Source organism: Manis pentadactyla, chromosome 4 (assembly GCF_030020395.1).
Source record: "Manis pentadactyla isolate mManPen7 chromosome 4, mManPen7.hap1, whole genome shotgun sequence".
Taxonomy (NCBI): Eukaryota; Metazoa; Chordata; class Mammalia; order Pholidota; family Manidae; genus Manis; species Manis pentadactyla.
Window position 1 is genome coordinate 157,539,900 of NC_080022.1, and position 16,353 is coordinate 157,556,252.

Below are 16,353 nucleotides of genomic sequence, written 5' to 3' on the forward strand. Positions count from 1 at the left end.
GAGACCGTTTAGCAAGTGCTTTATTAGTGAATGGTGGTTTTGACTAAATGAATGGTGGTTTAAACTAGAATGCTAACAGTGGAGGTAATGAAAAATACGGCAATCCTACATATATCTTGAAGGTAGAACCAATGGATTTGTTTAGAGATGGAATGTGAGGAAGGTTTTGTATCACATTTGGCTGAATGAATGGTCTTCCAATTTTCTGAGATAGAAAAAAATTGGGGAGGAGCAGATTGGCTATAGATGTTAAAGTTTTGTTTTAAATGTGTCAAGTTTGAGATGTTAATTATATATAGAATGAAATATTGGCAATTGGAGATACGAATCTGGAGTTGAGGAAGGGGATGTTAGAGATCCTGAATTATTAGCATATAGGTAGTATTTAAAGCCAGGGGATTAGGTAAGATCACCAGATTACCTCCTCTGGGAAGAGAGTTTTAGGTCTGAACTCTGGGGTATTCAACAGTTAGAGGTCAGGAAGAAGAGGACTCAACAGAGAATAAGAAGAAGTTGCTATAAGTGAGGCATCACAAAATTCAAGTGGAAAACATGTTTCAGAGAGGAGTAGGTTAGTTATGTTCATTTGACCATGGAAATGTAATTATCTGTGACAATCTGGATACTTGTGTCATTGAATAAAAGAAAGGTTTAGACTGATGAATAGACTGGTTCAAAGTCATCTGGTAGTTGATGACAGACAAGGACTGGGCTTATTCCCAAGGCTGTTGCATTACTTAATCCTCCTCACAGCAAAAGGTGGGAACATTAGCTATGTTTTCAGGCCAGGTCTCCTTCATTCTTGTAGCTACACTCAGTTGCTTCTCTTTCATTTCTTGTTCATATTTTTGTATTTTCTCCCTTGCTTTTTCTTCCCCCTTTCTTTCTTATCCAGATTTTTTTGACCCTTTCTTGATTTTCAGCATTGGTAGCACTTCATGGTTGCCTGTAATTATTAAATTTGTTTTATTTTCAATTTTGCAGCCCTTTTTTTTTAACCTAGGTATAATTGACATACAATAAACTGTGTATGTTTAATGTGTATAGTTTGAAAAGTTTTGACAGATATATACACTTGAGAAAACATTACCACAGTCAGTACATGAACATATCTAATCCCCAAAAGTTTCTCTGTGCCTCTTGGTAATTCTTCCTTCCACTTGTCTCATTCCTAGGCAACCACTGATCTGCTTTCTCTCACTACAGATAAATTTGCTTTTTCTGGAATTTTGTAGATGTGGAATTTTAACAATATGTACTCATGTGTCTGTCTTTTTTAACTAAGCAAAATTATTTTAAGATGCATCTATGCTGTGTGTATCAATTCCATTCCTTTTTATTGGTGAATAGTAGCATGCCATTGTATGCATATGTCACAATTTGTTCATCCATTCATCTGTTGATGGACACAATGTTTGCTTCTAGGTTTTGGCATTTACATAGAAAACCACTATGAACATGTGTATACAAGTCTTTGAATGGACTTTTGCTGTCTTTTGGGTGAATAATTAGAATGGAATGGCTAGATCAGATGATAGTTATGTTTAACTGCTTAACAAACTGTCAAAATGTTTTCTAAAATAGTTGCATCATTTTGCATTCTCATCAGCAGTGTATGAGAGTTCCAGTTGTTCCACATTAATTTCAACACTTGGAATGTTCAGTCTTAAATTTTAGCCATTCTCATAAGTATGCAGTGGTACCTCAGCTTACTCTTAAGATGAAGGAAAAGACAAGGGTGCCCTACTTTCATTACTTCTATCCATTAACCTTTCCCTCAGCCCCTGGTAACCACTATTCTGTCTCTATTAATTTGTCTAGTCTAAGTGGAATCATAATAGAATAAATGGAATCATGTAATATTTGTCCTTTTGGGTTTATTTCTGAACTCACTAGTCTATTTCATTGGTCTCTTTTTCTGTCCATATGCCAGTACCAAACTGTTTTGGTTAATTGTAGCTTTGTAGTAAATTTTGAAATCAGTAAAATCTGAGTCCTCTAACATTGTTCTTTATTAAGAAGTGGAGATGTATGAATTTTAGGTGTACATGTTCTTTTTCAAGTTAGTATTGGCTACTTGGGGTCCCTTGATATTCCATTTGAATTTTAGAATGCTTTTTCCTGTTAAAAGCACCATTGGGATTTTGACAGGAATTGCATTGATTCTGTAGATTGCTTTGGGTAGCTTTGTCATCTTAACAATATTAAATTTTCTAGTCTATGAATATGGGATGTTTTTCCATTTACTTAGGACTTTAGTTTCCTTCAGCAATGTTTTAGTACCTTTCCATGCTCAAATCTTTCAACTCCTTGGCTAAATTTATTCTTAGGTATTCTACTTTCTTTTTTTGATGCAATTGCAAATGTATTCTTAATTTCCTCTTTGGATTCTTCATTGCTAGTGTAGAGAAAAGCAAGTGCTTTTTGTGTGTTGGTTTCGTATCCTGCAACTTTGGTGAATTTGCTTATTTTACAGTTTTTTCTGGAATTTTTAGGATTTTTTTCATAGGAGATATTATTGCAAACACATAATTTTACTTTTCCAATTTGAGTGCTTATTTCTTTTTCTTATTTAATTGCTCAGGCTGAAATTGTCAGTGTTGTGTTGACTAGAAGTGGTGAAAGCAGTTATCCTTGTTTTTTTTCCTGATCTTAAGGGAAAAGTTTTCAGTCTTACCATTGAATATGATGTTCAATGTAGATTTTTAAAAATATGAACTTCATCAAGGTGATGAAGTTCACCTATTTCTTAAGTGTTTTTATCATGAAAGGATATTGGATTTAATCAGATGTTTTTTCTCTAGCAATTGAGATGTTCATGTGGGTTTTCTCCTTTATTTTAGTTATTGTCATATTACATTGAATGGTTTTTGTATGTTGAACTATCCTTGCATTCCAGGAATAAATCCCACTTGGTCATGGTATATAGATTTTTAATAATACCTTTGCATTCAGTTTTCTAATTTTTTGCTGAGGATTTTCTTAGCACAGTTTTGCAGAGAAGGTATGTTGGTTTTCTTGTTGCATGTGAGGAAATGAGTTCAGTCACATGTCTGGTGTCTTGCAGTCTTAAGTACCAGAGTTCAGGTCCTAGTACTAATGCTTATGATTCTCCCATTTTAATGAAGGAGAGAAATTAATTTTAAAATTGAATGTGGGCAGTTGTTATAAAGATGTTCTTTTAACATTGCTTTTGCATTAATATTGTATCATTGGTTCTTTGGTTTTGGTTTGGGAGAAACATTGTTTTTCCCAAAGTATTAAAATTGTCATATGTATTTTGTGATTAATTTAGATTATGGAATACAAGGTAAAAATACAACAGATGTTCAGAGAAGAGAACACTAGCCTGGAATAGGCAGAAAAGTTTTATGTCAATGGACATTCCCATGGGACAGCACATGGAGAGAGAGACTAAATAATAGCAAATACACAAATATGTAATAAGCCTGTTTTGACTGGAAGGGAGGGACATATTTCAAAATATGAACTGGTCACTTCCTTTGATGGTCCTGATCTTTATAGAGCTTATACTCTGACAGGGAAGGGTAGACCAACAAATTAGTCAATGTAATAAAAGTGTTAAAAGCACAATGAAGGGAGAGGTATAGGTTGCTGTGGTAGAGCATAGCAGTGGTATTAAAGTAGTCTTTAGAGTCAGAGTAAGCTTCTGGAGGAAGTGACATATAAACTGAAATCTAAAAACTGACTAGGGATAACCTAGTTGAAGACAACACCTGGGCAGAGAGGTGAAACATAAGAAGTTGCTTAACTTGGGGCTCCTAGGGTGAGGTGGAAGATGAGGCTAGAGAGATGTGGGCTGAGACCAGCCTTGAAGGACTGCTATGACTTCAGCAGAGCACTATTTGAGGGGAAGAAACCTGACCCAAATCTTATTTTTGCTGAGGGACTGAAGAAATGATCAGGGTTATTAAGCATGGAGGAATCCTTTTCTATTTTCTTCTTCTTCCAGCTTTATTTGCTGTGCAGTACCTTTTTCCCTATTGCCTTTAATCTTTTACTGTGCTTTAAGGTTTCCTTGGGAATTTTATTTCTGAGTTAATTAGTTGACTTTAGGTAAGAATTTATGTTATATATAGAAGTAGAAAGGATAAACAGAAATAACAGGCATTGGGAGTATATGGGTATAGGCATGTATGGTTAATTACCTCTGAACCTGTTTACCAGATATTAAATATTTTGCCAGACAGTTAAAAGAAAGTATTTAACCATAGAGTTAGTGTGTTTAGAAAGATCAGTAAATCTTAGCATCTCCCTATCCAATATTTATTAAAATGACTAATTAATAGAATCTGAAGTTTAATAGGAACATTATTCTCTTATAAAACCATTTTATAATTATGAAGAAGCCAAGTTATGTAGATCTTTAAATTACTGAATTTTAGAACTCTTTTAAGACTCAAAGTTTTGCTATAATTGCTTACTCATATATTAGGCCTAATTTTTATATCCATAATCTATATACTTCAAAATTAGTTTGCTTTCCTAAAAAGGAATTTAGTAGTACCTTAAACTTAACTTTATGATAAGTTAGTTAGAAGTAAATCATCACTGTGGTTTATTTTTGGGAGTGGCAGTGACAGTGTCATTACTTTTGTGAAGATTATCCACATTTCTGGAAGATCCAGGTAGTCCTAGATCACTTTCTGTCCAATGAGAGAATAGCTTCTTAAAACTATTTTGGAGTGAGTTCTGTCCCTTTGAAATTTATGTCATGATGATAATGAGAGGAAGACAGTAGATTGCCTGTTTCTATAAGTATCTCTATAATTAATGTACACACTAGAGAGTTAAACTCATTAAATCTGGTATATGAGTATTCAATATGGACCAATTAAAGTAATGGTGTTTTATAATCAAAATCTGTTTTTTTTTTTTGCGTCCTTAGCGCTGGCTGACAGAGCAGAGAGCTCAGTGTCCTCATTGTCGGTAAGGGTTTTGCTATGATTATTTGTGAATTTGGAAAGTAGTAAGGTGGTAGGGTTGGAGTGTGCCCTAATTAACACTCATGAAGCTCTTTCTTAAGTCTGCCACCTTTCTCCTTTTTGTGAATACAACTGAGAAGATAAGCAAGCAGTTTAGATTAACAAATGCAGACTAATTTATCTGATTTAGAATTACATAGGATGCATTACATTGTTTATCATCTTTTAGAAAGTCATTGTGAAACTTTCAATTTACCTTTTATAATTAAAGAAGAAAAAATTGAGGTTTTTTTCCGCATAGTATATAGATAGATGTAAAATTAGGCTCCTATTTCTCATACTTCCAACCTAATCTTTTCATGAGATAACACTTTGGAAAGAAATTGTTAGGTTTGGTATCTATTCTTCTAGACATTTTTCTGTATATATACTGATGTTTATATGCAAATCTTTTCTGAAAACACACATAATACTGTTTCATTATTTGCTTTTTTCCCCCAATATAAAATACAGTGTTATGCTCCTTGATGGTAGGTGCACATGCCATTTTTCAAAAACTGTCTAAATAATGATCCACTCTGTGACTATGCTTTGATCTATTTATGCTTATACTGAAATACATTTAGTTTCTACTTTTGGGTATTTCAAATAATGATGTCAGATTGCACTGAAGGAAAGGTATTTACGTTACATTCTTAATAATAGATATAGAAGTGCCTTTTCCTCATAATCATGTCAACACTATATTACCAATCATTTTTTGTCATTCAGCTAAGTGGAAAATGGTATGTCATTTTTAATACGCTTTTTAAGAAAATGGTAGAAACTGAGCACCTTTTGTGAAGCATTTTTAGTTTATATTCTTTCTTACACTACCTTTTCACATACTTTTCCCATTTTTCTTCATGTATTGTTCATGTTTTTCATACCAACTTTTAAGATGACCAGCACTATCAAATAGAACTTTCTGTAATGATGCAAATGTTCTATATAGCTTTGTTGTCCAATTTGGTTGCCACTAGCTATATATGGCAATTGAGCACTTAAAATATATCTAATATGACTGTGTAATGAACTTTTCTTTTTATTTAATTAATTTGAATTTATATTTAAATAGTCACATGTGACTAGTGGTTATCATTTTGAACAGTAGATTTAGACTTAAGGAATTGAGATTTCAGTCTGTAATCTGAATTGTCAGTATTTTTTTCTTCAGTTATTTTTGTACATGATAGATTAATTTAAAAGTAAGTTGCAAACCATGCTTCATTGTGTCTGCTATTCTTTTTTTTTTTTTTTTTTTTTTAGATAATTATTTTTTATTGAAGGGTAGTTGACACACAGTATTACATTACATTAGTTTCAGGTGTACAACACAGTGATTCAACATTTATATACATGATAATTCTAAGTACCAGCTATCACCATACCAAGTTGTTACAATATTTTGACTATATTCCTTATGCTATACATTACATCCCGGTTGCTTATTTATTTTACAATTGGAAGTGTGTACTTTTTCTTGGTTGTTGTTGTTAGGGCATCTCTCATATTTATTGATCAAATGGTTGTTAACAACAATAAAATTCTGTATAGGGGAGTCAATGCTCAATGCACAATCATTAATCCACCCCAAGCCTAATTTTCGTCAGTCTCCAATCTTCTGAAGCATAATGAACAAGTTCTTACATGGAGAACAAATTCTTACATAGTGAATAAGTTACATGGTGAACAGTACAAGGGCAGTCATCACAGAAACTTTTGGTTTTGCTCATGCATTATGAACTATAAACAGTCAGTTCAAATATGAATACACATTTGATTTTTATACTTGATTTATATGTGGATACCACATTTCTCTCTTTATTATTTTTAATAAGATGCTGAAGTGGTAGGTAGATACAACATAAAGGTAGAAAACATAGTTTAGTGTTGTAAGAGAGCAAATGTAGATGATCAGGTGTGTGCCTGTAGACTATGTGTTAATCCAAGCTAGACAAGGGCAATAAAACATCCACATATGCAGAAGATTTCTCTCAGAACAGGGGGGGTGAGGTTCTAAGCCTCACCTCTGTTGATCCCCAATTTCTCACCTGATGACCCCCCTGCGACTGTGCCTGTCTTAGGTTGTTCCTCCCTTGAGGAATCTTACCCGTCTCTGGCTAACCAGTCATCTTCCGGGGCCATACAGGGAAATGTTAAGTTGGTAAGTGAGAGAGAAGCCTTATTGTTTGAAATGGTTAGCTTTTTATTTCTTTGCATATTTATGCCCTGTGGCTTCTATGCCCAGCATTTGTCTTGAGGTATCTTTACCACTTGGAGGAGTTATGATACTCGGTAAATTTGATATGAGGCACGAATTCTATTTAAGAATTTGTTGTAATTAGGAAGGAAGAAGAAAAGCTATAGAAGTAGCAGGCGGGAGAAAACATGGGAAGATTGATTATTTCTTTGACATATCTTCTTGTAGAGTAACTTCAGCATGTATATATTTTAAGCTACTACTTAAATTGCGCACACACATTAACATAATAGGAGTATAGTTACATAACCAAAGCATACCTGTAATTACCAGCCATCTCCAGTGAAACCAAGAAAACCAGTTAGGCACCTTAGGCATTTGTGAAAACTTATCAATGATATGATGGTTATTATCTAACTGAATTTGAATAGTTTGAGAAAAATCAGACAAATTAAAACAACCCATTCCTGGGCACTGTTCACATCCCATATGTTCTTTTAACAGTAAATAGTCTGTAGTTGTAAGATTTTGGAGCGCTACAATTTGCACTTCTCCTAATTCTTGGTTGAGTTCCAACAGTATAGATCCAGTCAAATTTGTTGTTTTACTGTATGCACAGGCCAGCTTAGATATCTCCTTCATTCCCATGGCAAGTCCAGGAGCTGGTGGGATGAGTGCATCTACAGCTGTAGCAGTGCGTGGATCTTTGTTGGGGTTTTTTGATGATCATCTTCTGGCATGAGTCTTCCCGAGAGTGCTGATGTTGGAAGTTCTCTTTCATATCGTTTCTTAGTTCATTTTCGGGGTAGCCAAATTAGGCTTTGATCCTCTGTATAAACACAAACAGACCCTTTGCCTACACTTTTATATGTCCTTTATATCATTGTGTAGAACTCATTAGAGGTCACCACATAGGAACTGCATTTTTTTTTTTTAATCATTAATCTACACTTACATGACGAATACTTACGAATACTTTGTTTACTAGGCTCTCCCCTATACCAGGTCCCCCCTATATACTCCTTTACAGTCACTGTCCATCAGCGTAGCAACCTGTTGTAGAATCACTACTTGTCTTCTCTGTGTTGTACAGCCCTCCCCTTTCTCCCACCCCGCTATGGATGCTAATCTTAATACCCCCCTACTTCTCCCCCCCTTATCCCTCCCTACCCACCCATCCTCCCCAGTCCCTTTCCCTTTGGTACCTGTTAGTCCATTCTTGAGTTCTGTGATTCTGCTGCTGTTTTGTTCCTTCAGTTTTTCCTTTGTTCTTATATTCCACAGATGAGTGAAATCATTTGGTATTTCTCTTTCTCTGCTTGGCTTGTTTCACTGAGCAAAATACCCTCCAGCTCCATCCATGTTGCTGCAAATGGTTGGATTTGCCCTTTTCTTATGGCTGAGTAGTATTCCATTGTGTATATGTACCACATCTTCTTTATCCATTCATCTATCGATGGACATTTAGGTTGCTTCCAATTCTTGGCTATTGTAAATAGTGCTGCAATAAACATAGGGGTGCACTGATCTTTCTCATACTTGATTGCTGCATTCTTAGGGTAAATTCCTAGGAGTGGAATTCCTGGGTCAAATGGTAAGTCTGTTTTGAGCATTTTGATGTACCTCCATACTGCTTTCCACAATGGTTGAACTAACTTACATTCCCACCAGCAGTGTAGGAGGGTTCCCCTTTCTCCACAGCCTCGCCAACATTTGTTGTTGTTTGTCTTTTGGATGGCAGCCATCCTTACTGGTGTGAGGTGATACCTCATTGTAGTTTTAATTTGCATTTCTCTGATAATTAGCGATGTGGAGCATCTTTTCATGTGTCTGTTGGCCATCTGTATTTCTTTTTTGGAGAACCGTCTGTTCAGTTCCTTTGCCCATTTTTTAATTGGGTTATTTGTTTTTTGTTTGTTGAGGCGTGTGAGCTCTTTATATATTCTGGACGTCAAGCCTTTATCGGATGTGTCATTTTCAAAGATATTCTCCCATACTGTAGGGTTTCTTTTTGTTCTATTGATGGTGTCTTTTGCTGTACAGAAGCTTTTCAGCTTAATATAGTCCCACTTGTTCATTTTTGCTGTTGTTTTCCTTGCCCGGGGAGATATGTTCAAGAAGAGGTCACTCATGTTTATGTCTAAGAGGTTTGTGCCTATGTTTTCTTCCAAGAGTTTAATGGTTTCATGACTTACATTCAGGTCTTTGATCCATTTTGAGTTTACTTTTGTATATGGGGTTAGACGATGGTCCAGTTTCATTCTCCTACATGTAGCTGTCCAGTTTTGCCAGCACCATCTGTTGAAGAGACTGTCATTTCGCCATTGTATGTCCATGGCTCCTTTATCAAATATTAATTGACCATATATGTCTGAGTTAATGTCTGGATTCTCTAGTCTGTTCCATTGGTCTGTGGCTCTGTTCTTGTGCCAGTACCAAATTGTCTTGATTACTATGGCTTTATAATAGAGCTTGAAGTTGGGGAGTGAGATCCCCCCTACTTTATTCTTCTTTCTCAGGATTGCTTTGGCTATTCGGGGTCTTTGGTGGTTCCATATGAATTTTTGAATTATTTGATCCAGTTCATTGAAGAATGTTGCTGGTAGTTTCATAGGGATTGCATCAAATCTGTATATTGCTTTGGGCAGGATGGCCATTTTGACGATATTAATTCTTCCTAGCCATGAGCATGGGATGCGTTTCCATCTGTTAGTGTCCCCTTTAATTTCTTTTAAGAGTGACTTGTAGTTTTCAGAATATAAGTCTTTCACTTCTTTGGTTAGGTTTATTCCTAGGTATTTTATTTTTTTTGATGCAATTGTGAATGGAGTTGTTTTCCTGATTTCTCTTTCTGTTGGTTCATTGTTGGTATATAGGAAAGCCACAGATTTCTGTGTGTTGATTTTGTATCCTGCAACTTTGCTGTATTCTGATATCAGTTCTAGTAGTTCTGGGGTGGAGTCTTTAGGGTTTTTTATGTACAGTATCATGTCATCTGCAAATAGTGACAGTTTGACTTCTTCTTTGCCAATCTGGATTCCTTGTATTTTTTTGTTTTGTCTGATTGCCGTGGCTAGGACCTCTAGTACAATGTTAAATAACAGTGGGGAGAGTGGGCATCCCTGTCTAGTTCCCGATCTCAGCGGAAATGCTTTCAGCTTCTCGCTATTCAATATAATGTTGGCTGTGGGTTTTTCATAGATGGCCTTTATTATGTTGAGGTACTTGCCCTCTATTCCCATTTTGCTGAGAGTTTTTATCATGAATGGATGTTGAACTTTGTCAAATGCTTTTTCAGCATCTATGGAGATGTTTTTGTCTTTCTTTTTGTTGATGTGGTGGATGATATTGATGGACTTTCGAATGTTGTGCCATCCTTGCATCCCTGGGATGAATCCCACTTGGTCATGGTGTACGATGGTTTTGATGTATTTTTGAATTCGGTTTGCTAAAATTTTGTTGAGTATTTTTGCGTCTACGTTCATCAGGGATATTGGTCTATAGTTTTCTTTTTTGGTGGTGTCTTTGCCTGGTTTTGGTATTAGGGTGATGTTAGCTTCATAGAATGAGTTTGGGAGTATCCCCTCCTCTTCTATTTCTTGGAAAACTTTAAGGAGAATGGGTATTATGTCTTCCCTGTCTGTCTGATAAAATTCCGAGGTAAATCCATCTGGCCTGGGGGTTTTGTTCTTTGGTAGTTTTTTGATTACCGCTTCAATTTCGTTGCTGGTAATTGGTCTGTTTAGATTTTCTGTTTCTTTTTGGGTCAGTCTTGGAAGGTTGTATTTTTCTAGGAAGTTGTCCATTTCTCCTAGGTTTCCCAGCTTGTTAGCATATAGGTTTTCATAGTAGTCTCTAAGAATTCTTTGTATTTCTGCGGGATCTGTTGTGATTTTTCCTTTCTCATTTCTGATACTGTTGATTTGTGTTGACTCTCTTTTCCTCTTAATAAGTCTGGCTAGAGGCTTATCTATTTTGTTTATTTTCTCGAAGAACCAGCTCTTGGTTTCATTGATTTTTGCTATTGTTTTATTCTTCTCAATTTTATTTATTTCTTCTCTGATCTTTATTATGTCCCTCCTTCTGCTGACCTTAGGCCTCATTTGTTCTTCTTTTTCCAATTTTGATAGTTGTGACATTAGACCGTTCATTTGGGATTGCTCTTCCTTTTTTAAATATGCTTGGAGTGCTATATACTTTCCTCTTAAGACTGCTTTTGCTGCGTCCCACAGAAGTTGGGGCTTAGTGTTGTTGTTGTCATTTGTTTCCATATATTGCTGGATCTCCATTTTGATTTGGTCATTGATCCATTGATTATTTAGGAGCGTGTTGTTTAGCCTCCATGTGTTTGTGAGCCTTTTTGCTTTCTTTGAACAGTTTATTTCTAGTTTAATGCCTTTGTGGTCTGAAAAGTTGGTTGGTAGGATTTCAATCTTTTGGAATTTACTGAGGCTCTTTTTGTGTCCTAGTATGTGGTCTATTCTGGAGAATGTTCCATGTGTACTTGAGAAGAACGTGTATCCTGTTGCTTTTGGATGTAGAGTTCTGTAGATGTCTATTAGGTCCATCTGTTCTAGTGTGTTGTTCAGTGCCTCTGTGTCCTTACTTATTTTCTGTCTGGTGGATCTGTCCTTTGGAGTGAGTGGTGTGTTGAAGTCTCCTAGAATGAATGCGTTGCATTCTATTTCCTCCTTTAGTTCTGTTAATATTTGTTTCAGGTATGTTGGTGCTCCTGTATTGGGTGCATATATATTTATAATGGTTATATCCTCTTGATGGACTGAGCCCTTTATCATTATGTAATGTCCTTCTTTGTCTTTTGTTACTTTCTTTATTTTGAAGTCTGTTTTGTCTGATACCAGAATTGCAACACCTGCTTTCTTCTCTCTGTTGTTTGCTTGAAATATCTTTTTCCATCCCTTGACTTTAAGTCTGTGCACGTCTTTGGGTTTGAGGTGAGTCTCTTGTAAGCAGCATATGGATGGATCTTGCTTTTTTATCCATTCTATTACTCTGTGTCTTTTGATTGGTGCATTCAGTCCATTTACATTTAGGGTGATTATTGAAAGGTATGAATTTATTGCCATTGCAGGCTTTAAGTTTGTGGTTACCAAAGGTTTAGGGTTAGCTTCTTTACTGTCTTACTGTCTAACTTAACTCGCTTATTGAGCTATTATAAACACAATCTGATGATTCTTTATTTCTCTCCCTTCTTATTCCTCCTCCTCCCTTCTTCATATGTTGGGTGTTTTGTTGTGTGCTCTTTTTAGGAGTGCTCCCATCTAGAGCAGTCCCTGTAGGATGCCCTGTAGAGGTGGTTTGTGGGAGGCAAATTCCCTCAACTTTTGCTTGTCTGGGAATTGTTTAATCCCTCCTTCGTATTTAAATGATATTCGTGCTGGATACAGTAGTCTTGGTTCGAGGCCCTTCTGTTTCATTGCATTAAGTATATCATGCCATTCTCTTCTGGCCTGTAGGGTTTCTGTTGAGAAGTCTGATGATAGCCTGATGGGTTTTCCTTTGTAGGTAACATTTTTTTTCTCTCTGGCTGCTTGTAATACTTTGTCCTTGTCTTTGATCTTTGCCATTTTAATTATTATGTGTCTTGGTGTTGCCCTCCTTGGATCCCTTGTCATGGGAGTTCTGTGTACCTCTGTGGTCTGAGAGGCCATTTCTTCCCCTAGTTTGGGGAAATTTTCAGCAATTATTTCTTCAAAGACATTTTCTATCCCCTTTTCTCTCTCTACTTCTTCTGGAATGCCTATGATTCTTATATTATTTCTTTTATATTGATCACTCAGCTCTCTTAAAATTCTTTCATTCCTGGAGATCCTTTTATCTCTCTCTGCATCAGCTTCTCTGCGTTCCTGTTCTCTGTTTTCTAGTCCATTAATGGTCTCTTGCATCTCGTCCATTCTGTTTTGAAGTCCTTCCAGAGCTTGTTTTATTTCTGAATTCTCCTTCCTTAGTTCTTGCATATTTCTCTGCAAGTCCATCAGCATGGTTATGACTTTTGTTTTGAATTCTTTTTCAGGTAGACTGGCTAAATCTATCTCCCCAGATTCCTTCTCAGGGGAAGATGTAGCAGATGCCGAAGCTGTCTGGGTTAGTCTTGTCTGAATCATATTTTTTTGCCTTTTCATGTTGACAGGTGCTATTGACTGTCAGCTGGGAGGGCCAAAATTTTCACTTACTACTGGCCTTTCTTTACTGGGGCAACTGCGACCCCCAGTGGCTTGTGTTGGGTAATTGCGTGTAGAGTGGGTCTTTGTGTCTTGCCTGGCTGGAAGGGAGAAATTTCCCTTTCTGTGGGCGGAATTTGTCTCAGGCTGCTTCTCTGCTTTCGCAGCGCCCGGTGGGGTGATGGATGGGGGGGCTGCTTGACTGTTTGCCTCCGTGAGGGGTCTCAGAGCTGTTGCCCAGGGGGTTAGTGCACCCGGTTTTCCCTGTAATTTCCAGCTGCTGTACTGTGACCTGGGTTGTTTCCGTCAAGCTGTTAAGTCCCTGTCCCTTTAAGACTTTCAAAAAGCCCCCGCTTTTCTTTGTCACAGGGGCATCAGCTTCAGCACCCGCTCTGAGGTCTTACCCCCTGTTCTCCCAGTATCCAGGGCCCCCTGGGCATATACTGTGTCTGCGCTCTGGCCCGGATGGCTGGGACTGGGTGTTCGGCAGTCCTGGGCTCCGTCTCCCTCCCGCTCTGCCTATTGTTCTCCCGCCGGGAGCTGGGGGGAGGGGCGCTCGGGTCCCGCAGGGCCGGGGCTTGTATCTTACCCCTTTCACCAGTCGCTGGGTTCTCGCTGGTGTAGCTGCAGTCTGGTCACTGTCCTGCGTCTTCTGGTCTCTCTTTTAGGGCTAGTTGTGTTTGTTGTATTTTCAAAAGTATATATGTTTTTGGGAGGAGATTCCCACTGTCCTACTCACGCCGCCATGTTGGCTCCGCCTCTGCTATTCTTTTAATAGCAATATGGTATGAATATGATTGTGAGCTCTATTGTGAGTGATGTGTTTATTTTTTCCTTGATTGATCATTTCTTTTTTTCGCTCCAGCATTATTGGGGTATAATTGACAAAATTGTAAGATATTTAAAGTGTACAACGTGATGATTTGATATACATGTACATTGTTAAAGGATTCCCCCATCGAGTTAATACATTCATCACTACACATTTACCTTTGAAATGTGTTTATTTTAGAAAATAATCTCAAATTCCTGAATTAGAATATATGTATATATTTCTTTTCTAGTGCTCCACTCCAGCTACGAGAACTAGTAAACTGTCGTTGGGCAGAGGAAGTAACACAACAGCTTGATACTCTTCAACTCTGCAGTCTCACCAAACATGAGGAAAATGAAAAGGACAAGTACGCCCTCAATTTCTTGCTTTCTTTTTTTCTTTTTCTTTTATATTGAGGTACATACAATGAAATGCACAAATCTTAGTGTACAGCTTGATGATTTTGACATGGGTATACAGTCATGTAACCATCATCCAGATCAAAATATCAAGTATTCTCACTAATTTTTAACTCCTTCACCTATTTTACCCACCCTCCCACCCCTACGGCCACCACCACTCTGTTCCCTGTGTTTATGAGTCTGTTTTAGTTTTGTTTATTCATTTGTTTGTTTTTTTTAGAATCCATGTATCAGTGAAATGGTGTTTGTTTTTCTCTGTATGACTTGTTTCACTGAGCATAATACCCTTTAGGTCCATCTGTTTGTTACAAATGGCAAGGTTTCACTCTTTTAATGGCTGAGTAATATTCCATTATATATGTATACCTCATCTTTTATCCATTCATCTATCCATGGACATTTAGGTTGTTTTCATATTTTTGCTATTGTAAATAATGTTGTGATAAACATAGAAGTGCGTATATCTTTTTTGGATTATTGATTTTGTTTTCTTTGGGTAAATTCCCAGAAGAAATTGCTGGGTCATATGGTGTTTCTATTTGTAGTTTTTTGAGAGACCTTCCATACCGCTTTCCATAGTGGCTGCACCAATTTGCAATCCCCCCAGCTGTGTATAAGGGTTCCCTTTATCCACATCCTCACCAACACTTGTTATTTCTTTGTCCTCAATTTCCTTCTTCATGTATTTCATAGAGTTTGCCATATCTTATTTTAATGACACTGTTGAAAGTTTCCTTTAGTTTCGTAGGGGGACACTTAGGTATTTTTCTTCTGGCATGGTATAGGTATCATTATTTGGAAGACCCTTTAACTTTCTTTTCTTTTAACTTCTTTATTAAGTTGGTTGCATAAAAGATGTGCATTCTCATACTGATAATTCTTGTCCTGAACAAAAGCAACAAAAAATAGGGCATTAGCAAGATGTGCTTTACATATGAATAATTTTGTGGTAAGGATAAGAAATCTGGCCCTGTAGAACAAAGATTAGGAAGCAAAATGTGAATAAACTGTGTACTCAGAATATACCCAAGTGTGTGGGCAGAGACTGCAGACCCCTTAGGTTCCTTGTTTATATGTATAATTCCTTAACCATTTGTGAAATAAGAGTGAACATTAAAAAACATGAAGTCAGATTTCATTTATTTTCACGAGTGCTAAACTCAAAATTACAAGATTATTGAATCTAAATATTTCAAAAGGAAAAGGCAATCTTAATTTTTTTAACCTTATGAATAGGATCTGCAAGAGAAGGTAGATTGTTTTACTCTACTTGCAAGGAGACAAGGTCTTTCTTTTCTTGTAAGGACTCCAATCCTGTTGGGTTAGGGCTCCATCGTTATGACCCCATTTAAGCATCATTACCTCCTTAAAGGCCCTATCTGCAAGTAGTTACATTAGAGCTTTAACATAGTAATTGAGGGGTGGGGATACAATTCAGTTCATAACCAGATCCAGCTTCATTCGTTTTACATGTAGATATCCATTTAAGAGAAAATTACTTTTTAAAATTGAGTTATTTTCATGAAGATTTGATATTCTGTGATTAATCACATGTGTCTTGATTATTTTAAGCATTAGCTTCATGTAGGAAAAATATTTGTGCATTTGTACATGCTCATGTTGGTATAGATTAAGAGTCTGATTTGCCTGAAACATAGTAGTAGGACAGAATATCATCTTCAGTGATATTAGAAAATGGTGTTATATTTATGTATGTATACTTAGAAACCAATCTGCATTTTCATGT

At 36.6% G+C, this 16,353-nt stretch overlaps 1 protein-coding gene across 2 annotated transcripts in view; it reads left to right on the top strand.

The window, feature by feature from the left end:
• The window catches only part of TRIM37 (tripartite motif containing 37), a 160,559-nt gene that overhangs the window by 7,271 nt on the left and 136,935 nt on the right, over positions 1-16,353 (top strand). For both annotated transcript variants that reach the window (XM_036879658.2, XM_036879657.2), the window contains exons 3-4: positions 4,910-4,950; positions 14,435-14,551. In XM_036879658.2, the coding sequence (XP_036735553.1) occupies positions 4,910-4,950; positions 14,435-14,551 (158 nt within the window). The remainder of the gene's footprint in view (positions 1-4,909; positions 4,951-14,434; positions 14,552-16,353) is intronic.